Genomic DNA, 27,167 nt, shown 5'->3' on the forward strand with positions numbered 1-27,167 from the left:
GCTCACTGAGATGCAGCACACTACAAAAACATTAAAGTGTAAATCTGCTGTTAGTGTTTAAAGCAGTAATACCAGTAAAAAACTAAATAGATACAAGTGTAAGTTCTGTTTATTATTGCTATGCATATCAGTATATTCAGGTCAGCAGCTTTGCTCGTAATTTACATTGATTGAAAGACAATCTGTATGCTATTTAATAGCAAGAGATAGGGATAATATAAGATATGGAAATTTTAAATGTATGTTGCAGTGTTTGATTACATTATATTTGTTAATACTGCCGAGGAGTACAACACAAATGATGGGTGCTGTGAAAGAATACTGGTGATGATTTTGGTGTTCTGAAACAAAGGCTTAACAGAAAACAGCACTGTATATGGACTGTAATAATACTGCATATTTGGTATATCACTTGTAAAAAGTCTAACAGCAAAACCTCTGAGCAGATTAACATATCTGAGTTTCAGGCATCTGAAAAAAAAAATTTTTTTAACCATTTTAAAGAAATATTCAACAATAGTACTACTTCAGGTATTGTTTTGACCCAAAACTGGTTGGTGGTAGCCTGATGGTTAAGGAAGCGGGCTTGTAACCAGAGGGTCACAGGTTCAATTCAACCTCAGCCATCACTGTAGGATGTTAAGCAAGTACCTTAACCTTCGCTGCTCATGTTATATATCACGTTGGATAAAAGTAATCTTGTACCGGTAATTGTAAAACAAAAGGCGTTAAAAATCTTCCATCTCCATCTTGATTGTCCAACCTAGTAGAAACAATGGGAATTTGATGTTAATCAGAGAAATGTCAAGAAAGACCTTTGACATCTTAAAAAAAAAATTAGAGGCTTACCTGTCAACAGCACGGGCTTTTTGTTTATATTCAGCTTTAGTAACACCTTGAAATATCCAGTTGTTCGAGTGCAACATCAAAATCTTCACCTTCACTTTCTGTGTCACCTTTTTCTTGAATTTTGGGCAGTTCGTGCATTTCTTCGTCTTCAATTGTATAAACAAGTGACATTTCAAACTCTACCTCTTTCTTGTCCTGAAGCTCAGAATGAGCCAGATCACTTTCTTCTGGAGTTAAGATGTCCTCCATGGCATCTTGCCACACATCTTGATCATTGTCTTCCTCTTTTCCTGAATGATTATCTGTTACTGTTTTTTCATCACAGGAATGTTCCAGCTGAATCAGCTCTTCTTTTGTCATCTCTCTTTGACTCATTCTCTGTATTGAATCTGAGGCTTGGACATCGAGTGTTGGAGTCTCAGTGGATTTGAGTTCTTCTAACTCCTCTGTTTTTATTGCTACACCTTTTTCTTCCTGTGGTTGGTTTGTGACCATTGCTTTTTCAGTGGATTGCAGGTTTTTTTCTTGTTCTCCAAGGTCTGTTTTCTCAACAGTGGTCTCAATGTGTTCTGCTTTTTGTTCACATTCCTTTGTATGGGTGTCTTCAAATAACCTTTCAGAGTCATATGTGTTAACACTGGGTTCAGAGACTTCCTCTTGCTTCAGAGGTCTTAGTGTTTCTGTGACAGTGGGAGGTTTGGATGACTCAGGAAAACTGGGCTTGGGCTCGATGAACACTGTAGGGATTACTCCAGTGTTTTGGGACACAACTTCTGATCCAATGGAATGAGAAGCACTACTGTCAACTGTTTGTAATTTTTGTATATCAGTCTTTTTAGAAGGGCATGTTGTTGTTTCTGCTGAAGCATCTACTTCATATTTTGCCTTATTAGCTTTAGTTTCTTCCAAAACCTCATCATGAATAAAGTTGTCTGAACTTTGTGGAGTTTCACACGTTTGCACAATGTCCTCTGGTTTTTCAGTGTGGATTTCTGTAAACACCTTTGTGTTATCCTCCACCACAGCCTCCACTCCTCTGTTTTCATCTTCGACCTGGTCGCTCACATCAGTTGCAGTGTCCACATGTTTTCTAGGTGTTTCAAAAGAATCCACATCAGATTCATGCATCTCCTCTGGTGGGTCCTTTGTAAGTACAACTTCTTCAAAAGTTGCATTGTTTTCTCCATGAATGACTTTATTTTTGATTTCAGAAGTTGCAGATAAAGTTTCTACTTCACCAATGGTTTCCTGACAAATGTCATTGATTTCTTTAAATCCAACCTCCAAAGTTGGCTCAAAAACTGTGCGAGCAGATTCAGTATCATGGTTCTTGTCCTGCACTTGAATTTTTTGAATGTCATCAAACTCTACAGACTGAACATGCATCATGACCATCTCCCTGACTTCCTCTGCAGTCTGTGTTATGGGTTCAGGAGCTGAGGGTGTCACAGTCTCCACCATCTTTTGGAAGGCAGTCTCCCCTGTTATCCCAGCTATCCGTGGTAGTTGGATTTCTGATAGCTTCTCAATCAAAGTATCTGGTATGACATCATTTGTGTTATACTGTGGCATCTCAGTAGCAGTTTTAATTCTAACAAATTGAGGCCTATTCTCCTTTTCTTTGTCAGAATTTATTTCTATCTCACTAAGAATCCTGTCATCTGTAAGCTCTGTTGAACGTCTGCCACTGTCTTTGCATTTCTCTGGGATTTCTTCTGAAGATGCAGTGTTCTCTGGGACATGAGAAATATTGGATTCTTCAGTAAAAGAAGGCATACAATTTGTGTGTAATGTTTGTTTTGTGTGGGCACTCTCAACTTCTTCTTCATGCTTGGACTTAAAATCTGGTGAACAGCTCCCTGTTATCTGGGCTTGATTAATTTCTAAAGCATCTTTCTTTTGTCCAGTTTCCTGAGCACTTGTTGCCTCTAATTGTGCATTTGTTGGTGTTGAATTTGGTTCTACTTTAGTTAAGTTTTCTCTTTCATCAGATGGTAAGACAATCGGTATTTCTGTTTGAGTTTCTTCTTGCACAATTTCATCTCTGGACCTTTGCCCCTCTTGAATATTTTGAGATGTATTCTTTGTTTTGAGTGACTGAGTTATACTCTCTGAATTGGGCTTGATGGTTTCTGCAGCTTCACTGAACTCTTGAAAAGACTTAATTTCAGAGCTGTTAGGAGCTCTTTTCTCTTTTAGTTCTTCTATGACCGCTTTGCCTGTTAGATTAGCAGGTTCCTCTCTCTTTTTGGGCAATGCATAGCTTTCTACTTCCAAACCAACAGCTAAATCATCTGCTTCTTGTACCAAATGCTCCTCCTTAACATGCCTTGTTGTAGTTTCTTCTACTGGCTGAGCATTGTCTTGTGGTTCTGGTTCAATTTTAAGTTCATGTTTAGAGAGGGAAACATACTTTATCACCTGTGACTTTAATGTTGCTTTTTCTACAACATCTACAACCTCAATATCCTTGACCGTGGGAGTTTGAACTGGCTTAATGTCATCCACCATGAAGGACAGTGTTTTTTCTTTAAGATCACTTTTCAATGTCTCTTCTGATCCCTGATTTATTGTGACTGACTGAGGACTACTTGGCTCCAAATCTAATATGGTTACTGGTACAGCTTTGAATATATCTTGATCTTGCACAATGTTGATCTTGAGGTGTTTTGGGGTTTGAACACTACCTTCTGTGAAAGGGGCACTGTCACAGAAAGTAATTTTTGCTCCAGTTACATCCTTCAATATCATATCCTTCTCTGGAAATTCAGAGCATTCTGCTTTTAAGTCTAATATGATAGCTGGTGGAACTTCTAAAATCTCTTGAACATGCTCAGTTTTTGAGGGCTCTTCTTCATCATCATTACTTTTAGGACAAGGTAAAATTTCATCTTTGGGTTGATCTTTATTTTCTTTTTTTGCAGTTGAAACTTCTTGGATAAATTGGAACAGCTCAGTCATCATATTCATGGGTTCATTGTGTGGTCTCTCTTTAGATTTGTTTTTGATGACTGAAAGATCCTCTTCTGTTCCTTCTCTTGGGATTAGCAAAGGACTCGGCTCTGAATCTGAAATTGTAGCTAATACAACCTTGAATTTTTTTGGTTCTTCAGCAGGTCCGATTGATAATTGATTTCCAGTGGAAGGTTCTGTTTCATCTTCAACTGTTTCTACTGTTTGAATACAGTCTTGTAAAACACCTGGTTCATCTTCAAATAATCCTGGTTCTTGAACAATTTTAAATTCAGAGACACTCTTGAATTCACCTTTCCCGTCAGTTGGAATTACTCTTTCAGGTGCAGATTCTATTTTTTGAATACCACCAGAAAAGACGTTGTTTTTCACCACCTGACGACTTTTTGACTCTGAATCCAAAATTAAAGTTGTTAGAAGCATACACTCTTCTTGCTCTTGATTATTCATGGTTGTAGTAGCACTCACGGGTTCACCATTTCCTTCATTTAGAGCTGATACTTGATCTGCCTGATCTGAAACTTGCATATCTTCTCTAAAACCTTCATTTTTGATCATCTTAAGTTTGTTAGCACCTGAATCTAAAATTGAAGCTAACACTGCTTTGTCCCCGTTTTGCTCTTGAATATCTTTGGTTTTGTTGGAACTCACTGGTTCATCATTGCCATCATTGATAGACACTGTTTCATCCACTGCTTCTGTAGTTTGAATACATTCAAAAAAGTTGCCTTTTTTGACCAACTGAAGATTGTTTGGTTCTGAATCTAAAACCAAAGCAGAAACTTTTTTATTCTCATTTTGCTCTTGAACATTCTTAGTTTTAGTGGAAACCACTTTTTTATCTTTGCCACCAGTCATAGAAACTGTCTCAACAGCTGCTTCACACTCTTTTGGCTCTTGGAGTTCTGCAATGTTGTATGTGATCACTGGTTTACCATTGCCATCAGTCTGAGCTATTGTTTCATTTGCTGCTTCTGCAGCTTGAATACTTTCTCTAAAGTCATTGTTTGTGACCATCTGAAGATTGTTTGAATCAGAATCTAAAACAGATATCTCTTTTCTCTCATTTTGTTCTTGAACATCCTGACTTTTGGTGGAAACCACTTGTTCATCTTTGCCATCAGTCAGAGATACCGTTTCACAAGGTGCTTCACACACCTTCGGCTCTTGGAGTTCTTCAATGTTGAGTGCGATCACTGGTTTATCAGTGCCATCAATCTGAGCTATTGTTTCATTTGCTGGTTCTGCAGCTTGAATACTTTCTCTAAAGTCATTGTTTTTGACCATCTGAAGATTGTTTGGATCAGAATCTAAAACAGATATCTCTTTTCTCTCATTTTGTTCTTGAACATCCTTACTTTTGGTGGAAACCACTTGTTCATCTTTGCCATCAGTCAGAGATACGGCTTCACCAGCTGCTTCATTCTCCTTCGGCTCTTGGAGTTCTTCAATGTTGGGTGCGATCATTGGTTTATCAGTTCCATCAATCTGAGCTATTGCTTCATTTGCTGGTTCTGCAGCTTGAAAACTTTCTCTAAAGTCATTGTTTTTGACCATCTGAAGATTGTTTGGATCCGAATCCAATACAAAAACAGATATCTCTTTTCTCTCATTTTGCTCTTGAACATCCTTACTTTTGGTGGAAACCAGTTGTTCATCTTTGCCATCAGTCAGAGATACGGCTTCACCAGCTGCTTCACAGTCCTTCGGCTCTTGAACATCTTTGATGTAAGTAGCAATCATTGGTCCACCATTGCCTTCAGTCAGAGTTACTGTTTCATCAACTGGCTCTGTAGATTGAGTAACTTCATAAGAGTTTTCACTTCTGACTATCTGAAGTTTATTTGGCTCTGAATGCAAAACAAAAATGGATATCTCTTTACTCTCATTTTGCTCTTGAACATCATTTCTTTTGGTGAAACCCACTTGTTCATCTTTTCCATCAGTCAGAGATACCGTTTCACAAGGTGCTTCATACACCTTCGGCTCTTGGAGTTCTTCAATGTTGAGTGGGATCACTGGTTTATCAGTTCCATCAATCTGAGCTATTGTTTCATTTGCTGGTTCTGCAGCTTGAATACTTTCTCTAAAGTCATTGTTTTTGACCATCTGAAGATTGTTTGGATCCGAATCTAATACAAAAACAGATATCTCTTTTCTCTCATTTTGCTCTTGAGCATCCTTACTTTTGTTGGAAACCACTTGTTCATCTTTGCCATCAGTCAGAGATACGACTTCACCAGCTGCTTCACATTCCTTTGGCTCTTGAACATCTTTGATGTAAGTAGCAATCATTGGTCCACCATTGCCTTCAGTCAGAGTTACTGTTTCATCAACTGGCTCTGTAGATTGAGTGATTTCATAAGAGTTTTCACTTCTGACTATTTGAAGTTTATTTGGCTCTGAATGCAAAGCAAAAATGGATATTTCTTTACTTTCATTTTGCTCTTGAACATCCTTAGTTTTGGTGGAACCCACTTGTTCATCTTTTCCATCAGTCAGAGGTACTGTTTCACAAGGTGCTTCACATTCCTTCGGCTCTTGGAGTTCTTCGATGTTGGGTGCGATCATTGGTTTACCATTGCCATCAGTCTGAGATATTGTTTCATTTTCTGGTTTAACCATCTGAATATTGTTTGGATCTGAATCTAAAATAGAAGCTGAAACATTTATACTATAATTTTGCTCTTGAACATGCTTTCTTTTGGTGGATTCCTCTTGTTCATCTTTGCCATCAGTCAGAGATACTGTTTCATATGGTCCTTCACACTCCTTTGGCTCTTGGAGTTCTTTGATGTTGGATGCAATCATTGGTTTACCATTGCTATCAGTCTGAGCTATTGTTTCATTTGGCGGTTCTGCAGTTTGAATACTTTCTCTAAAGTCATTGTTTTTGACCATCTGAAGATTGTTTGGGTTTGAATCTAAAACCAAAACGGATATCTCTTTACTCTCATTTTGCTCTTGAACATCTTTACTTTTGGTGGACCCCACTTGTTCATTTTTGCCATCAGTCAGAGATAGTGTTTTACGAGGTGCTTCACACTCCTTCGGCTCCTGAAGTTCTTCGATGTTGGATGTAATCCCTGATTTAACATTGCCATCAACCTGAGGTATTTTTTCATTTGCTGGTTCTGTAGCTTGAATACCTTCTCTAAAGTCTTTGTTTTTGACCATCTGAAGATTCTTTAGATCCAAATCTAAAACAGAATCGGATGTCTCTTTACTCTGATTTTGGTCTTGAACATCCTTATTTTTGGTGGAAACCGCTTGTTCATCTTTGTCATCAGTCAGGGATACTGTTTCACCAGCTGCTTCACATTCATCAGTTTTAAATGCACTCTCTCGTTGACCAGTGACATTAGTCAAAGTTGATGTTTCTCCTGTGCATTCTGAAGCTTTCTGAACACCTTCAAAAAAGTTTTCATTTTTGACAATATTGTAACGGTTTGATTTGGAGTCTAAAATTGAAACATTATTGGTTGTGGTTGCGGTCACTGCTTCACCATAACCATCAGTCAGAGTTTTTGTTTTAACAGCTGATTCTGCAAGTTGAATTCCTCTTGAAAAGTCTTCATTTTTTATCATCTGAAGATTGTTTGCATCTGAATCTAAATTTAAAGCTGATACAGATTCACTTTTAATTTCCTCTTGGACATCCTCAGATATAGTGGTACTACCCTGGGTCACCAATGGCATCCGGCAGTGATACTATTTTATCAGCTGGTTCAGTGGCTGGAATTCCTTCAGAAAACTTGTTGTTCTTGAGCATCTTAGTGTTCTTTGAATCTGAGTCCAAAATTATAGCTGAGAGAACATTAGAATCTTCTGGCTCTTTACTATTGACATCAGTCAGATGTACCATTTCATTAGCCTGTTCAGCAGTTTGAACACATTTAGAAAACTCTAAATATATATTTAGAGCTGATCTTGGTTCGCACACTTTTGGCTGTTTAACATTCTCAGTTTTGGTGTCCGTGAATGTTTTACCATTGCCTTCCATCAGAGCAACCTTTTCATCATTTTTGACCATCTGAGCAGCTCCACACTCTTCGGACTCTTGAACCTCCCCTGTTGGGTGGCATTCAGTAAGTTCACCAGTGTCAGCAGTCAGATAATGTTTTATCCGCAAGCTCAGCAGGTCGAATTCCATCAGACAACTCCTTGTTTTTGATAATCTGAAGAGTTTTGGAATCCATATCTAAAATTAATACATCCTTTGTTTTGGTGGCACTAACTCGTTCATTATTGCCATCAGTCAGAGAAATTGTTTCACCAGCTAATTGTGTAGCTTGCATAACTTTAAAAAGTTTTCATTGTTGATGTTCGAAGTTTGCTTTGACCTGAATCTGAAGTTAAAACCGAGACAGCTTCACACTCCCCTAGCTCGTGAACATCCTTGGATTTTATGATACTTGTGGGTTTACTACTGCCATCAGTCAAAGCTTCTATTTTATTAGCTGATTTTACTTGAATACTTTCAGAAATCTTTTCATTTTTGACCATTTGAAGACTGTTGTGTTCTGAATCTGAAACTAAAGCTAACGGTGGTTCACAGACCTCTGAGTATTGGATGTTTTCAGTTTTGGTTGAATTTATTTGTTCACCGTTGCCATCAGTCAAAGTTTGACTACCATCAGATAACTCCTGGTTTTTGATAATCTGAAGACTGTTTGGATCAAAGTCTAAAATTGAAACATTTCCTGTTTTGCTAGCTCTCACTGATCCACATTGCCATCTGTCAGAGCTACCATCTCATCAGTGATTGAGTGGCTTGAATAACTTCAAACAAATCTTCCATTTTGCTCTTTTGAAGATTGTTTGGATCTGAATCTAAAATTGAAACGTATACACCTTCACACTTGGTCTCTTGAATACTCTCATTTTGGTGGGAATTACTAGTTCACCACTGCCATTAATCAGAGAGACATTTTTTTCAGCTGGTTCTACAGTTTGAATACTGTCAGAAAACCCTTCATTTTTGATGAGCTGAAATTTGTTTGGATCTGAGTCTAAAATTAGGACTTCCTTGGTTTTTATGGCATTCACTTGTTCACCATTACCTCCAGTAAGAGGAATTGTCTTGTCCTCGACTGCAAATTCTTTTGAAATAGTGTCTATCACATCTTTTTTTAAATGCTGAAGTTCACTTGCTTCATAATCTCTGACATAGGCTGGCACAGCTGCCTCTGAATGATCTTGTTCTCCAGCAGTCTGTCTTTTAAATCCACTTACAAGGTCATCATTAGTTTCAGTTTTTAGTGCTTTTCCATCTCCAACTATCACCCAAGTTTTTATTACTTCTGATACCTCTACTTTTTCTATTTGTTCTGGATGTGATGAGATCTCTGGTAGAGTTTCTGAAACTTTTTGTTTCTCAATTGTTCCATGGGGTCAATGTTGTCTTCAGTAAAATGTGTCTTTTCATCTCCATCTGAAACAGCTATTGAAGTTATCTCTTTTTCAAGCAATTGAAATCTTGCTACTTCTAAGTTTAATGTAGTATTTTTTTTAGGCAGCTCTCGGCCATAATCGCATTCTGGGCCAAATACTTGGTCATTGTCGCTTTTATGAAGAGCTGTGGTTTCATTTTTTTCTTCCTCTTTTTTTAATGCAGTTGTATCTTTAAGGATATCCTGGGACATCATTGTCCTCTCATGTTTCTTATGTTTTTCTTCCTTTACTGTTTGTTTTGCTAATATATCCTCTGAAATGTCTTGCTCTTTGATTATAATAGAGGTGCATATATCTGAGTCAAATTTAGGCGCCTCTAGATCTTCTGATACTTCTGGTTCTTTTGTTTGCCTAATTTCTGAAATTACTTCAGGCCTGACATTAAGTTTTGCAAGTGCTTCCATTGCATGTTTACTTGTTTCCGCTGTAGAAATTATTTCATACATTTCTTTTGTTTCTATTACATAAGAAGCACCTGCCCCGATTTTCAACACAGTGTCTTTTCCAGCTTCTAACACTTGTGTCTCTTGACCATGTCGTGTTTCAGATGTATCTTCTGCCCTGATATTAGCTGCAGTGTGCACTTCCATTTCATTTGTGTCTGTTGCTGAAATGACCTCTAATATGGTTTTTGTTTCTATTAGTTCACAGCAAACTGCATTTGAATCCAATGTTGTGTCTGCAACATCTTCTAAAACTTCTAACACAACTTGATGTTTGACACTGGCTTCAGCAAGAGATTTTGTTTCACATTTAATTATTTCTACTTCTGGTTTATTATTTGAAAACATTTCTATTTGGAGTGCTTGAGTGCTACATGTCTCATCTGGTTTTCGTGTGATATCATATGCTGGCTTTATGTCATCTTCACTCAAAATAATTTTCTCATCTTCATTTTTGTCAGTTTGAAAAGTTGAAGCGTCCTCTGATAATTTTTCCTCCAGAACTGGTAAAACAAGAATGCTTTCATAATCAGACCTTTCTTTTTGTACTTTGTCAAAGTCTTCATTGCCAGTTAAAGGCTCTTTGTCTTCATTGTCAATGGACATTTCAGTATGTGGCTTAGCCAAAGGTTTATAGTTAGTGGAGGGTAAATCTTCTTTGGAAACTTCCTCTCCAGTTGGATTTTCAGTTTTGGAAAGTTGACGATTTGTCTCTTCTGAATTTGGTACTTCTGCTTGCATATCCAACGTTTCCTTGACATCAGTGATATTATCTGCTTCCTGCTTGGGTTTCATTGTTTGTGTTTGTTCCAGTGAATGAATCTTGGAGACTAACTCTGTCTTCTTTTCCAACTGAGCAATAGGTTCTTCAGTCTCTATTCGAGCTTCCTCATTGATGTTCGATAGAATCGGTGTATCTGTTCCTGCCATGTCTTGAGGTTTTGGTTCGATAACTCTATCCTGAGTTTTTTCTGTCATTGTAAAGGCTGATTGTACTTTTTCTGAATCAGTCTTTGAAGGTTGTACCTCAGTTTGATATGCAACTTCTGTGTTATCAGAGATCACTACTTCAACTTGTAGAGATGGCTCAATTGAGGTTGTTTTGCAGTTTGTCTCTTCTAGATATTTATCAATATTTTGGCTGTCTTCTGACCTCTTAATCAGGGATTCCATACAATTTTCTTGGAGCTGGCAAACGTCATCATCATTAGCAATCTCAGCTAAGTCAAACTCTTCTGTGGGAACACCAGATATAATTTCTTTTGAAATATCTTTGTTCATATCAATCATTGTTTTAGCTGCTATAAATGCATCTTTTGCATCCTCATTTAGGTCCATCTTAATGGTTGTTTTATCCTCCATTGATTTCTCGTTCCTAAATGTTTTAAGTATTTGTTTCCATAACGAATGCACTATTCCCTCAGGGCTTGTTTTTTCTGAACAAATTTGGACCTCACTTGTACTTGTGACAATGGTTTCTGCAGCTTGCTGAAGTAACATCTCAGTGTCCTTTTCTTGATGTTCAACTGGGACTGGTGTTGTGTTGCCTGATGTTTTTGAAGACTCTGGGAACTGTGAAACTGCAGAGATCATGTCAGTTTCATCTGTCACTGAAACATCATCTGGCTCTGGAGCAGTAATGGCCTCAGATGTCATCTCAATCAAGTCCTCGGCTGTAGTGTCATCCTTTGTTACCTCATCAACGACTGAAGCCGGGGTGGCCATTGTTTCAGTAATTATACCCTCCTCTGGAATATCACTGAGTTGTTGATGTTTGCTGGTATCTGTGTTCTCGTCACTTTCTTCATTTGAACTTTGATCTGTGGAAATTTCCATTCGTAAAGGCTCAGTTTTTGTTATATTCTCTATTTCTATTTCACTATTGCGAGAAAGGATTTGTACAGGTGTCTCTTCACAAAGGTCCTCCTTAATATCATTTCCTGCTTCTGATTTGTTACACCTTTCAATGTTTGCCTGTGTTTGTAGGATGTCTGTCTCAATTGTATCAAACTCTGACAATGGAACCACAGCTGGTGTCTCAGACTCTTCATCATCACCTGAGGTTGGCTTCCCATCAACCTCAGATGAAAGTTCTTGCTTTTCAACACACGGCCTAATCTTCTTTCCTGACAGAAGTTTCCTGAGGGAAAATGTCTCTTCTTGAGTGGATATACTATCAGGTTCTTTGTAATCTTTGGCTTCATCCTCATGTTTGGCTCTTCTTTTTGGTGTGACAAGTTTTTTGAAGGATTTCCATGTTAACCCTTCATCACATTCTGGAAAACTTTCAGCTTGATTGGGAGATTGAGTTAAAGTTTTGTTAATTTCATTAGATTTTTCCAGTGCTGATTTTGCACATCTATTGTCTTCTTTGATTGTGCCAGCATCAATTTGAGGTTTTTCACTCTCTGATTTTTTTGAACTCCTTTTTTTTCCAGACCCACACAAAACAGCCTCCCATGAAACAGATAGTTCCTTTCTTTTTTCTTCTCTTCTTCTTCTTCAGTGCTATGATCTGAAGTTGGCATGTCTTTACTTGGTTTTATTTCAGCTTCATCTAAGAATAGTTTTTCTTCATTTCCTGAAGAAGGCTTCTTCACAAGCTTCTTTGGGGTCATTAGTTTTTTAAAAGAGGACCATGCACTGCCCTCATCTGATGCTTTTGTGGAAACTGGCGCTCCACTGTTTTCTTTCTGATTGTCAGCAGCCTCTGCAGATGACAGCCAGAGATCAGCAATGTCCTCTGTAGAGTTACCTAGCTTCTTACTCTGTGGCCCTTTATCCTTTGCATCTATAAAATACGTTTCTTCATTATTTAAAGAAGACTTTCTCCTACGCTTCTTTGGAGTCATGCGTTTTTTGAAAGACTCCCATGCACTGGTGTCCTCTTTTAGTGCCTCTGATGACTGTGTAAGATTTTCATTGTTATGGCTGTCAGCAGACTCTGTCGACGATAGGTAGTGATCAGAATTGTGTTCCCCAGAGGAAGACAGCCTTCCATCACTTGATCTTCTTGATCTAGGCTTTCTGGAGAGCCTCTTTAAACTACTCCCTGACAGTAATCTTTTTAATGGACTAGCTTGAACTTTGTCTTCTTGAGAACTTGAAATTTCTGCTACTGGCACAGTATATGTGGAGGGACTTATGGATGGTGATGCATCCGTTAACTGGGGTGATGGTACACACATGATGTTCTCCTTTGGTTCATTTTCTACTAGATCCTTCGGGCATGCCTCAACACCTACAGTAATCTCATATTCCTGCTCAAGATCTTGTGGAGCGAGCTCTGTTATCTCCTCCATCTCCCTTTCCTGTTTATTTACAAGTTGTTTTTTTTTCTGTAGACCGGAAAAAATTCCAGTTGTAAAAAAACTTTTGAATGGGGAGTCAGTCACCTCTTCCTCATTATTGTAATTAGGAGAAGCTGTTGAATGCCATCTTTCACCAGATGGTTCTTTCTGCTCATCTGCTTCACGTGACGAAAAGACGGTTACTGCATCTGCACTGTCAGCTTCAATGTCCTCCTTGGTTTCAGGTGAATTCTCTTCTCCAGATTCTAAAAGAACATCTGATGTGTCATCTGTCAGTGTAGGACATGTGGTGGAGTCGGTATCATGTGTATCTGGTGCTGCATTATGGTCCAAAGTTAGTTTGGCATTCTTATTTCTGGTTTCATTTGCCATGTGTTTAATGTCTTCTGTTGTCTTTGGATCTTGTTCTGTTAAATGTGTTGCTACCTCTACATTGTCAGTTAAACCTCTTTTAACAGTTAGTTTGAACTTTATATTGCTGAATAATTTCCGTAATGTTTCATTGATGTCATTTTGCTTTTCTTCTATTTCAGTGATTTCCACTTGTACATTTTCATTAGAATCAACTTCATCAGGGGAATATTCTTGGCAGATCTCCTCTTTTTCAGATTGTGTGTCTTCTTCTTTAATTGACTCTGCTATTTTAGGAAAATCTTCATCTTGACAAAAAAAAACATACAGGGCAATGAGAAAAAAATAAATAAGACTTAATTTGCACACACTGCAAAAAGTAATAGTCAAGTCGATTTGACATTCTGTGCTAATGTACTGAGTACGGTACTCACCCCTTGCAAGTGATCTCATCCTCAAAGTGACCATTATAAGCTGCCACATTCCTGTCTGCTTTCCATTTGTGTCTGAGAAATTCCCACTGCTTTTGAGAGGCTGAAACAAAGCACAAAGCTTATTGTTCTGCTCAGAGAGCTTCATGGTGACAATCAGCTTCCAGAGAACTACAAACTAATGGCAAATCTGTTTCCAACGCTGAGAGGTTGTTGCAAAGAAATGAATCAATGGTGCATTTCTGTTAAAGGACGATTTAACTAGAGCTCCTAAGGTCTACTGGATAAACAAACAATACAATCAATTGTTGTTAACCTCATTGGTTGCATTTTTGAATGTCCAATCTCAAATTTCTGAGCCAGATTAGTTCGTCTGAATTCAGGTAGGAAATAACCACATTTGCTTTGACAAGTTTGGTGATTATTTCACATGATTAATTCCAATATTTTACGGATACATATGTGAATTGAGTTATAATTCTAGCATCATACAGGTGGGTTAAGTGAAACATTTCCATCAATAAATTAGCATTATTATTTAACTCAATGCTCGGGTTAAAAATATGTTCCCTGGACATTGAGTTTGACACGATTATCCAGATTATACAATTCGGCCCACAGGGGAAAGTAGAAATGAATAATTGTGTAAAATACCACCTAATTCAGTTGTAAATATCTCAGTACCTCTAAATACTGAAAGCCAATGACACTCCACAATATTTGCTGAGCGTACAGTTTTCCCATGCTTATATCACAAGATAGAATTTTTAATCTCTCATAGTTGAAATAGCTTAAATTTTTCAAAAATCCTGTTAAAATGTACCCAAATTAAATAATAGTTTGTTCACAAAATCAAGAAAATTAAGTGAAGATCCTGCAGAGACTAGTATCTTACTATCACTTAATGCTTAGATATTGTCAGTGCCTTACATACTTGCTATCATAGATACGTGAAAGTCTAAACTAGTGCACTATAATGTCCGAAATTACACATTTTTCTCCCCCTATAATATTGGCCTCTTTAAGATCAACTGCTCTGTATTCAGCCCCTGATCTAAAATTAGTTTGACATCCCTGTTTTATTTGAATGCAATGCAGACTACAGTGTGCATCTTTTCTATAGCACAATGTTTGTCTACTTCACTTCCTGCCCATCCTGACCAAGTATTATTGAGTTTTACTCTAATAATCAATGCCAGCTACAGCTGTGCAACGGAGGACAAAAAAATATCCTTCCCATTGGTTTTACTGGATTCTTTTAGGAATAAAGACTAATACATTTCAATGCTGTTTCTTTTCCACCCGCAGCATAGCAAAGACACTGCAACAACAAGGAACGGTTGATAACTGTCTCATTGTGAAACATATAAGAAGCAACATTTAAGAGCAATGGCTCATGTAAAGTTTTTCAGCACATTCTGCCTAGGAGAAAGATTGTTTCACTGGTTTGTTTTTGCAAATGTAGCAAGAAACATAACAATGTAATGAAATTCTATTCTATGACTTGGCAAGATACTCCTGCACTGTACTGTCAGCAACAAACTGCACTGTCAGCATCTATTCCAGTTTATATTCCGCCAGGATTTTTGGCACGTATTTACACTGAAGGGTAGAGAAATGCGCAACTCAAGGAAAGATGAGTCTGTACCTGCTTGTCAGCATCCTGCTCTGTAACACCACCATCGGACTCCGTGCCCTCCTGCTCAGCTGCTGCATCCTTGCTCTCCTTCTGTGCAGACTGGGTATTTCCCATCGTCACTGACACAGGCTCGGTCAGCTCTGGAGTGGTGCAGCGAGGATGATGGAGGTACTACCCACTCTACCTCCACCTCCTCCTCCCACACCCACTCCAGCAGACACCTCCCATACACACAGAAAGAGAGAGAGGGGGAGCCACTTTAAAAACATCTAGCAGAGCAAACTGGCCGTGTCCTCAGATGACTAGACTAAAAAGCAACAAGCGTGACGGAGCACAGCTTTACCTTCAGCAGCACTGTGGATAACACTCAGGCTAAAGGGCATTTCATGGGAAAGTGAGATCAAACTTCATCAGATAAGACAAGTCAGCTGAAAAAAAGAGCTAGAACATCTGGCAGGAAGGAGATTATTCAGCATTTTAGATCCATTGAAAAATTCAGGTGAGCTTAATGAAACAAGTAGCATCAAATTGTGGACATGAAAAATCAATGAAGCAACAAAGGCAAAGCAGTTTGAGACAGATGTGTTTTTCAGGTGCTTCTCACCTGAAAAACACATCAGCATAGACATTTTCTGTCTATGCTGCTATAGATCTATAGCAGGGGTGTCAAACTCATTAGGAATGTCTCAATACAATACTGGTACGGGTATTGGGTCTGATACCAAGTTGTTTACTTCTACTTGTAAAAAAAATGCTGCAATGCTACATTCCGATACCACAAATGTATTTTTAAGCTTTGACCAATTGGATCTTATCAATGAATAAAGAAGTCAGATGATTAAAAAAGCCACATCATTAGTTTTGTAAATACACTTGTTAATTTTCCGAATAAAGAGAAAAACAATATGACCATCGTATTTGTGCATCTTTGGCTTCATCTTACACTGTACTTTGAAATCTCTACATGATTAGACAAAGTAGACAAATTTGATCCACAAACCTGGAAATTGAAATGTGAGTTCAATAGATATATGCGTTCTAGGTTATTTGTGCAATGAGCATTTCGGTTTTCCATCACCATTGCAGTAGTAATTTTGTCGACAAAAAAAATTCATCATAGTTTCTTCGACTTTGTTTTTTTAGGTGACAATAACTAGACTATGACTGATGTAAAAAAAATATATACTGTACATGTTAACAAAATTATACCAAAATAGATTAATCAACCAATAAAAACGAAACTATCATATTGTCACATGGGACAAAATCCAATCAGAACTAGTGATCCTGTGGTCTTTCATCACATCAAATCTGTCTGTGTATTTACAAACATTATTATCATCTCTTATCAGCTCTTTAAAAAAAATTGTATGAACTTTCATTTGTTTTAGTCGACTATATCTGTAACTGATTTAGTTGACAAAATCTTAATGTCATTTAGTTAACTAAACCTAGACTAAAGCTGAAACAGTCCTGATGACTAACTTTGGACTAAGACTTCATTGCATTTAAGTCAAAATACTATAACTAAAACAGTTTGCTGTCAAAATAAACACTGTACCATTCATTTTAATGTCCAGAATATATTCCTTAAGCCTGTTCCTTTTTCCAGTTTCTCATTGTTTGTCTTTGTTTTCATCTTTGGAGCTGACAGTTTCCAAACTGTGGCTTACAGTCCAACCGGTTTGTGATACTTTGATGTCTATCCTGTTTTATTCTCTTCTTACTTTTCAATAACTTCAACTTGCGTGTAGTTTTAGAGTGTTGTCCTGCTGACGGACTCATCGTTGTTGTTGTCAAGCAGTGAATACCTGCTAAACTATAATCAGTTTTGATCAGGATTACTGGTATTTGAGACTCTGTGTGTCGTATATACCTTTTCCATCATATTGAATGTGACTCTAACAGCTTATGATGTACGATTGCGCATCAGTGGCAGCATCAAGCCCTGTAATTATTGCAGACAGTTTAGTGTAAACTTATTTATTTTTGCTTCACATACAGAACAAGCAAACACAAGTGTCAAGAGATGAGACAGGTCAGCTCCCAGTCGCCCTGAACTGGTGTCTGTGATTATGTTGCCTGATGTTATTCAGTCACAGGACCAAGTCATCCTTTTCCATTAACTGATGAAACAGATTCTGAGACAGTGAACTTCAGTGTGTTTCAGATCTTAGTTTGGCCCCGTTTTGTGTCTCAGGTTTTGGCATTCATTGCATTTGGTGGATGCCAAAACCATCCATTTTTAGAGCTTCGGAGAAAAGGTTCTCTGTGATAATCTTGTTCATCTCAGCTCTAATGAGAACAAACACACCGTCACCTCAGCAGTGCTAAAAACCACCCTCACATTGGAAATATTTAATCAGACAAATTTGCATTGCACGACAGTATCAAAAACATGCAACCTACACACTTTTGATCAAAGTTGGATATCATTGAAGTTTGTCGAAAAAAAAAGGTAATTTTAATTATTAGATTCATTATTAAAGGCACATTGTGCAACTTTTGGCCACTAGGGGCGCTAGACCTGTAACACGTCAAGCGCCGCAGCACTGTCGCAAAAATCAACAAACAGTCAGTCGGGCCAGCCTCCCTGATCTTTTGATTGTGTATGCAGACAGTAGTTGACCTGTAACTTCAGGATAAGGATTGGCTCTAAGGGCTGGGATCGGTCGTGCTGGGGTGCGAAGTGGAGCTGGGCTTGCGCCGTGGCTGGAGGAGCAGCCACCGCAGCCCTCCTCTCCCCGCCCGACGCTTGGCCCTTCTCGCCGCATCCGTGGCACTCCCCCCCACTCTCTGGCCTTGCCGCCGTTGTCGGCCCCCTTCGCCCCTTCGTCTTTTCAGCCTCTTCAGAAGCAGTTTTAAACTTTTTGTTTGCCTCGGCCATGACCAGGAGTCAAACAGGCGGAAAAATACTAGCAAAAGCCTTAGCCCAATGGGCATATTCGAGCCTGTGGTCACATGACTGCCATAAAGTGATACGTTCTTCAGGCATTCTCCAAGTCACATGACCTGGCCAAAGACGGTCCATCTCTCCAAACTTACATAGTCGGTATTTCAAGAGGGAAGCCTCGCTCGCAGCATTGATACTGTCGAGTGCTGTATATTGTCCTGAGGAATCATTTAAAATAACTCATATGGGTCAACTCTTTAGGTCACAAAGTCTTCAATGTGCCTTTAAATGACACTAGTATTACATAAAACACTACGTGAGGCAAGTAGGAACATCTGCGTACAGCAATGTTGAAAACTGTCATTCATTAAAAGCAGGTTTGTTGTAAAGTTTATTGCAAAATTAATTTACTTTGTAAGCGCTTGTTCACTTTTTCCCGAGTGAACTTTGGTCCAGCGAGTTATTGGAGGTGTCACGCTTGTGAATTATCTTTGCTGTGCATGAGTGATTGATGTTTCTGCATGTTCTTATTTTGTCGTGTTTACTCAACAAGTTGACCTCGGTCAACATAACTTCATAAAGCACTTTGAAGGATTTTATACCAGCTTGATCTCATTTAGATTTTGTTGGGGAAGTTCTTCGTGAAAGAAAAATCAACTGACTTGAAACAAACATAACGAGATTTAGGAAGACCTGTGGATGGAACCAACCAACACAACACCATCTTATGTTAACACATATAGAAACAGACAGGAGCAGATACACTTTATAAAGGTTAATTATTGAATTCATTGGGGAGACGCCATCTACCAAAGAAGACAGATCAAAAAGAGAATGTGGAAAAAGTTTGTGCACACTTCACCCAACTTCTGTAGAATATTTATATTTTTTTATATTTGAGTATAATTTCTGTATTATTTAGCCATTTTATTTATTTCATTTAGTTCAAAATAAAGAAAACTATCAATAAAAATCATCCCATCACTATTGGTGCGCACTGATTAGAACAAAAGAAGCATTTAAAAACGAATATAATGCATAGAAAAAGCATTAATATTTTAATAGTAAGGACATTTTTAAATTATGTTGATTTTTAGTCCATTTTAATTTTTTGGGAAAATGCATTATCATTCATTCATCTACCATTCACAATTATTTACAAATGAGATCAAATTTAAATTATTATTATTTTTTTTTAATAAAATCTCTGGTGAAGATAAGATAACTGTAAAAGAGACGCCCATTTCAAATCTGTAATTTAATTTTATCATCAGCATAAAAGCTAAAAAAAAATTGTGTTTCTGGAGTGATAAGCTCTGTGACAAAAAGGATTTCCCCTTTTGTGTCTCTTTTATATTCACCCTAAGAGGATTTCCAAGAGACGAAATTCAAGATTATAAAGCCTGTCCTTTAAAAAAAAAAAAAAGAAAAATGGAACAATGAATGTCTGAAAATTATTAAACATGTCTCAGAAATGGCAAAGCCATGAATATTTTTGTTAGCAGTATCTGCCGGTGTTCATTTTGGCACCTAATTTTATTTTTCAGATTTAGAATTCTTTAGTTTTATATCTATATAGGATTTTTAGTCAAGTAAAAATAATTTCTGAATACAATTTCCCACTCATGTTGTATAAGTGGTTTTACACTTATAGATTGCTTCTCATTTGGCTCATTTAATTTCCACTTTTTTTCACAAATTCCTCTAAAAGTTGAGGATTGGATAAAAACAGTTAAGAGTCATTTGGATTTTCTTTCACAGCATTATTTTTCAAGTGATATTGGTGATTTGACATCTTGCCTTTGATATAATTGAATTCAAGTTTTTCAAGCTGAAAAAGTATAGGTTATAAAACAGTTTGAAGAAAATAGTTGCCAGGCAAAACTAGCAGTAGTATTTATTTACATTTTGTTACAGACTAATCTTAAAAATGATTGGATAAGTATTCTTTTAGAAGATCCACACAAAGTGTTACATGGTGACATACAGTAAGTATTTACACATATCTGCCAACCCTCACTCATGAGTCACACAATTGGTTTTCACACGCACACATATTTCTGACTCAAAAAAAAAAAAAAAAAATCACAATTTGTCGTCGTATTGAGATATCGTCACACTCCTACAGCACAATAGCGTGCCGCATTGAGCTCCGCCCCGAATTGTGAACTGAAAGCCAATAGCATGGCGATGTTGAGCAGCGTTGAGCTCCGCTCCGAACTGCGGACTGCTGTCGGGGGTACTTGGCACTCTGGGCTCAGTGTGAGGCTGCAAGTCATGGTGGCTTTGAATGAATGTAGGTATATTTCTATCTCCAGAATCTTACCCCTAAATCTATCAGAATACAGGAAATCACATCTCCTACATCCAAATGATTCTGGAGCAGGACTCCAGACCCCCACTAGTCCCTCACAGTGTAGCATCTGTATGTAAGCTATTAGGCACTCTCAAGAACTCCCAAAATCATTAAGATGCAGGAGAACAGAATCACATCTACGAAATCAGTTGACCAACTTGACCAGCAAAATTTGTACGTGTAGTCCTAAACGACAAAATTGTGGTTGATTCTTCCGAAGCTCACTCCAAGATTTATTAAAAGACTATTTAACGTCCTTGCCTAATTTTTTTTTAAACCATTTTGGCAGCAATCACTTTTGCTGTTTGACAGTTTGTTTGTTTTTTGACAGTGATATGGAAAGATGCACAATGGAATGGTGTGCAGAGATAGAAGTTGAAATGATGGTCTGAATGAGCTGTTGTTTGACAAACCAACATACTCCTTTTATGTGTTCTTTTTTCGCTGGCTCTAGACTGGTACGATGTGTTCACTGAGGAGTCTGTTGCTTGTGTGATATTGAGTGTGTTTCTATACAGTGTTCTGTTCTCTGTCACTGATCCAACATCGCTGTCCTGCTTCTATTGGATTCGAGTGAAAATTGCTGTGTGCAAAGTTTGCAATGAATTCTTCAGTTTGTTCTTGAACTGGATCAAATATCAGTTTCAATGTATTTCTAAAAATCAAATACATAATGACAATGCAATGTTTTAAAAGTTAATTTCATTGAAGCTTTATTTTTGAACCATTATTGATGGTATTTTTCTGAAATCTAATTAGGGACTTTAAATGTGACATTTTCAAAGTGGTGCTACTCAAAAATACACCAAACAGCTTCTTAGTGTTAATGCTTCAGCTGAGAGTACAAAGACATGACTCATAATAAGTGTGATGGATCTCACAAGCTGTAAAAAGACAAAAAAAAGGAGACGATGGGAAATGTAAGCACATAATAACGAAGCCAAACGTATGACTGTCTGTCTTGTTAATTAGATCAGATGCTCTGGGACATTGCTGGACCTCAGTAAGAAGTTATTAGGTTGAATTGATCAGAGTCACAACTGTGGTTAAGTGGAAACAGCTGATGTTTTCTTCACTGATGACTGCGGCTCGACTCCTGAAGCGTTGCTGCGACATAATCAAATTAGTTTGGGGAGTCTGGATGAGTCAGTGTTAGCATGTCAGCTTTTTGTCATGCAGGTGTTTTAAAGGAAAGAAGTCATGGAACAGCTTTAGATTTTTGCATGGTTTTAAATGCTATTTTGTAAGTATTTGCCATGTGTTTCAAATGCTGCATTTCATTACATGACCACCAACATTCTTCTTTCTATGTATGTATATTTATAAAACCAGTCAACTGCTATGTTGGGACTTTTCACCTCCCATGAGGTTATAATTTATAAAGTGTACATTATTTGTATGTTACATAGTCTATATTATGTCATCTGCTTTTGCATAAAACCCCTCTTTTTTTAAATTGGAAAACTTATTTGGTTCCCAACATTGCCAACAATGAATGAATAAACAAATTTCCTATCTTGTATATGACCCATCCCAACATACAGTATTTACAAGAAAAAACAGTCCATCACAGAATTATAAAGTAAAATAATAGGTTGCTGAATTCAGATACATATGATTACATTTTGTGTCTTTGTAGATCACATATAAGTAACTTTCAATTCCAAAGTCTGTATTTGTCCCCAGTAGGCATTTCAAAGTTACAGTACATGAAGCTTTTTCTTCCTGATTTAAACCTCACACACACACACAGAGGCTCAGTATGGACTTTGTGATTCAAACTAATAATCTGATTACATTCAAGCATCAACCAGAGTAAATCTGTATTGACTCCAATTATCCCAGTATCCCTAAAGTACAGACATTTTTAGACAGATCAGCTAAATACTATGAAAAATGTGTGTTTCATACATGCAAATCAGTCACCTTTTGGCGAAATTTTCCATTTTGAACTCAAAATAGGTAATTTATGTGAATTGTATAGATCCGGTGAGTTTTTATGATCAACATTTATGTCAGCATTTAGAATAATGAGCAATCTGAGCATTAATACAGGAAAGAACAAAGAGTTTTTATCGTAACTTTGTGTCTTTCTGTCATTCTGTGTATGTTTGTTGTTGTCTTACTCGTTGTCAGACATTTTATTTATTGCTGTAGTCTTTTTGTGTATTTTTCCTGTAAAATATATGTTTATTTGCAGTCATATTGTGTATTTGTGCTGCCATTTTGTGATTTACGGAGTAATTTTTGTGTATTCCTATCTATTTGTGTAATTTTCTGTAATTTTGTATATTTTTCTGAGTAATTGTGTGTATTGTTGTTGTTTTTTGTTCATTTTTGTTGTAATTTTGCGTGTTTTTGGAGTATTGTCTGTGTTTTTCTTTTGTCTTTGACTGTATTTTTCTGCAATGTTGTAATTCTTTGCAATTTTTTTATGTTATCTTACTCTTGTTTTGCGTATTTTTCTGTCATTTTGTACATTTACTTTGGAGGCCGCATAACATTAGACTAAGGGCCGCATTTGGCCCCCGAGCTGCCAGTCTGCCCTAGTACATGTTGTATTAATTAGGAAACGCACCTACAATTATCTAATGTGTTTAAACAGTTTACGAATGTTAATCTCAAATATATTAAGCGATGGAGTGCAGTTGGGGAATATGTCACAACAGAATTAACTAACTTTTTTTTTATAATAATCATTATTATTTTTAATATTGTACTTGATATTTTGCAAATTTTAGGTCCTTTTATATCATATACAGTATATATTGTAATTTTTCCACAAACCACAACTTAAGTGGTGTAAATAAATGCTTTTAGGCTTTAGGAAAACAGTGTATTTTGCCTTAATGTACTATTTAGAATGGAAAACCCATTCTAATTGAAAGGATGGAAGACCTGGAAAAATACGAATGAGGTACCTAAGCGACAAGAACACTGATAGAAATTATGGATATGGAAAGAATCACTAAAAATCATTCACAACATTATCAACAACATCAACAACGGGAGATTAATCAAGTGAACGACGTGGACCCAGACAACTTTTCACACTGGAAACAAGACACGAACTGTTATTACTATACAGAGACTGAATTCAAAGTGGAAACAAAGAAGAAAAAAGGTCTGTCACTTATTCATTTTAATTGTCGGAGTATGTATGCGAATTTTGAAGACATTAAGGATTACATCTCTACTTTGTATAGGTTTGACATAATAGCACTGTCAGAAACTTGGCTCAATGAAAAAAAAGGCATGGAGTTTATGATAAAAGGATATAAATTTGTCTATAAGAACAGATTACGTAAGCCAGGAGGTGGGGTGGCATTATTCATAAAAGAAAATATTGAGATGAAGAATATAGAATCGATGAGTTTAACCGTGGAAGAAGTGATGGAATGTATAACAGTGAAAATTACAAGTCCAGAGGGACAGAAGATAATAATCTGTTGTTTGTATCGTGCACCTGACTGTAAAATAGACATATTTAATGAGAAACTAACTAAAATGATAGAAAAAACTAAATGTAAGAGATTATTGATATGTGGAGACTTCAACATAAACATTTTAAATCCTTTAAAAAATACACACATTGAAGATTTACTAATTACATGTACACAAATGGATTAAAACCTCTCATAACGAAACCAACCAGAATTAATATCAGCTCAACACTGATAGACAACATCTTCACAAACATACAAAACTCAGATCTAACGAGTGGTATATTAATGACATCTCTGATCATTTACCAATATTTACGATACTTAACACTAATGAGAAGACGAACCTTGAAAATCATAAATCATTGACATACAGAAGATCGGAAGGAGAAAAACAACTAGAAAACTTTAAACAACAGATAAAAAGAGAGACGTGGGAGAGTGTTTTCAATGAAGAAGACGTGAACGTAGCATATGACACATTTACAGACACAATAACAACAATATACGATAAATGCTGCCCTTTGAAACAAATAACAATCAAAAGTAAAACAAACAAAATACCATGGATTAATAAGAAAATAGCCAACGTATGCAAAAAGAAAAACACATTATATAAAAAATATATTACAGAAAAAACATTGAAAGCAGAAGTACGTTATAAAAAATACAGAAACAAAGTCAATAATCTACTAAAAGAAAAAAAAAAGAGAATACTATGAAAAACAAAAAAAAAAAAAAAACGGTGACGATGTGATTTCTGCTCTGAATGTCAAAGTGAATTTCTGTGATTGCAACCATGTCGGAAATGAACTGAATAAAATAATAAATAAATTTAGAGTGTTCCAGATTGCTTAATTTGTGTTAAAATCAAAAAATTATCTGGGGGAAGATCCCCCGGACCCCCCTACAATGGGTTTTGTTGTCACCTCTTTCATGCCATTGGTGTTTGCATGTCTGATGTTTAATATGTGTACAGACCCACAGCATGTTTAAACCTGAAACTATTCTGCATCTTCAACCATCAGAGCACCAGTGCTCCAAAGGCTTGGTTCCAATGAGAGTTGAAGTCAGATCACTGGATTCAGAGTCTAGAGTGCTAACCCATTACACCATGAAACCCCTGATTTTACAACTTATTTGCAAAGTCTAACTATTTGTCATTGGTCTGATAAGGAGAAAAGAAGTAAAACGAGTACTTAACTCTTCTTCAGCTAAAACCATTTTGGAAAATGATTCATTCTGCAGGTTAGTCTCAAGCACAGAACGAACCAAGTTAACCTAATACCAGAAGAAAAAGTTTGTCATAAGAACTATATCTTGGACCACTTTTCTACCTGAAAAGGTTAAAGAGAACTACTATTTCTGCTGAATGTTTATGTAATATACATTGTCAAGTGACAGCAAAAGAATTCTAGAAATGGTTTATTTTGAAACACAAACACTTCATCAATTCCCTGACTATTGGTAGGAGTTGTTATCCCTATTGTAAAAAAAAAAAAACACCAGGAGAAAGTGTTCTTCAAATGTTACCAGAAATTTGCTAAACACTTCGTCAGATGCGATGAGGATGGGATTTGAACCCATGAATGCAGTGCACAATGGATTAGCAGTCCATCACCTTAACCACTCGGCCACCTCATCCAAAGTTCAGTAACTCTTACCACTGTTTTGGCTGCCAACTTTTGATATCACATGACCAGATAAGTAGTAGCTACAGTACATCAGAGTGGTATTCCATAAAATGGGTTATGTTCAAACTCTGAGTATGTTCAGGCTCAAATGAGGGAAACTCTGAGTATCCCATTCCTAAACGCGAGGTATGTTCTTCTCTGAGTATGTTACCATGGCAACATTGTCCGTGAATTAAACCTGGTCGCTGGCAGGTTTTATCAAAGGAACCCTGGGTTTATACCTGGCTCCGCCCACCTGAACACCGTTTCTGAACACTTTAATGTACCTTAACACTCTCCTCTGAAACATATTTGTAACATCACACACCACAGACGTGTTCACATCACTACTAATGTTGTGTTGCTTTATGTTTTTTTTTGTGATAACGCCAGTTTTCTTTCTAACATTGTAGATGTAGAGCATTAAGTGAAAGACACTGAGAGGTTGATCTGCATTAAAACGTCTACTGACGTCTGTAGTAAAGTTCTCTGAATACAAACCTGTGGATAATATAAAGGAGATGATCATTTAAATAAATCCGCTCGATTGTTGTTTTAAGTTTTTATACAGTTAAATCTGTAGATCATGGGTCTTCAAAGATATGATGATGCAGTGAATTGTGATGCTGCGCTTGAAAGCAATGGGTTGCGGGTTCAGGTACAGCTTCAGAGTTTTTTTTTTTAATGACATTTTTTAGGACATCGAGATGACTCTGGTGATAATATTACAATAATAATCAATATAAATGATGCAATATCAAGCGGCAGTCACTGTTTATAGCCAGTGTAACAGGAGGGCTCTCTCTGCAGCCATCCTATGCTGCTGCCAAGTCTCCTCAGACACATTTTATTCATTATATTCATCGCTCGTCACGTCACTGAAGCAATAAAGTGATGAAGTGACCAAAAAGTGTGACTAATTAAGGGTGATTTAAGCCACTATAATCACTGAAAACTGAACGCACCTTTAGAACAGGCTCATATTCCTCAAACACAGGCTTATTTCACCCATTAGGTGAATAAATCACTCTTTTCCGGGTAGTTGCCATGGCAGCTCGAGTCATCTCTGATCCATTGATGATGGCTTTTTATCGCGCGTGTGCACATAACCCAAGGGTTACATACTCAGGGTTGATTGACCCACTTCATACCAGCTGTAATGGAATCAGATACCCAGTTTTCCATTGCGGGGTATGTTGACCCAGAGTTTATGAATAGACCCTCCTTTATGGAATACCCTTCAGAATACTATTGTATTCTGTTATTATTATTGTTCCTGTTATCTAACTGGGTTCTGTATTTTCCTAAGGCTCCCACTCATAAGGTCCATGTTTTCTGACAGGTGGTAAAA

The 27,167-nt window shown here is 37.1% G+C and overlaps 2 protein-coding genes and 1 non-coding gene across 3 annotated transcripts; all 3 read right to left on the bottom strand.

Annotated features, from left to right (window-relative positions):
- Nucleotides 1-121: 121 nt before the first annotated feature.
- Nucleotides 122-8,049, bottom strand: LOC114456802 (uncharacterized). The gene is made up of 2 exons (XM_028438785.1): nt 850-8,049; nt 122-763 (listed from the first exon to the last, which is right to left on the bottom strand). Exon 1 carries the CDS (start codon nt 7,519-7,521, stop codon nt 886-888), a length of 6,636 nt encoding a protein of 2,211 aa, XP_028294586.1. The 5' UTR covers nt 7,522-8,049; the 3' UTR covers nt 122-763; nt 850-885.
- A 3,856-nt stretch (nt 8,050-11,905) lies between these two features.
- On the bottom strand, nt 11,906-13,118 carry LOC114456803 (A-kinase anchor protein 12-like). The gene has a single exon (XM_028438786.1). It carries the CDS (start codon nt 13,019-13,021, stop codon nt 12,029-12,031), a length of 993 nt encoding a protein of 330 aa, XP_028294587.1. The 5' UTR covers nt 13,022-13,118; the 3' UTR covers nt 11,906-12,028.
- Nucleotides 13,119-25,705: 12,587 nt separating this feature from the next.
- On the bottom strand, nt 25,706-25,787 carry trnas-gcu (transfer RNA serine (anticodon GCU)). The gene has a single exon. It is a non-coding gene; the product is annotated as a tRNA-Ser (tRNA).
- Between the last annotated feature and the right edge of the window lie 1,380 nt (nt 25,788-27,167).

The sequence above is a fragment of the Gouania willdenowi genome, chromosome 22, assembly GCF_900634775.1.
Source record: "Gouania willdenowi chromosome 22, fGouWil2.1, whole genome shotgun sequence".
Lineage (NCBI taxonomy): Eukaryota > Metazoa > Chordata > Actinopteri > Blenniiformes > Gobiesocidae > Gouania > Gouania willdenowi.

Bases quoted from the DNA above. Each gene is read 5' to 3' on its own strand.
- LOC114456802 (XM_028438785.1), bottom strand. From the start codon at position 7,521: ATGCCATTGGTGACCCAGGGTAGTACCACTATATCTGAGGATGTCCAA.
- LOC114456803 (XM_028438786.1), bottom strand. From the start codon at position 13,021: ATGGAGGAGATAACAGAGCTCGCTCCACAAGATCTTGAGCAGGAATAT.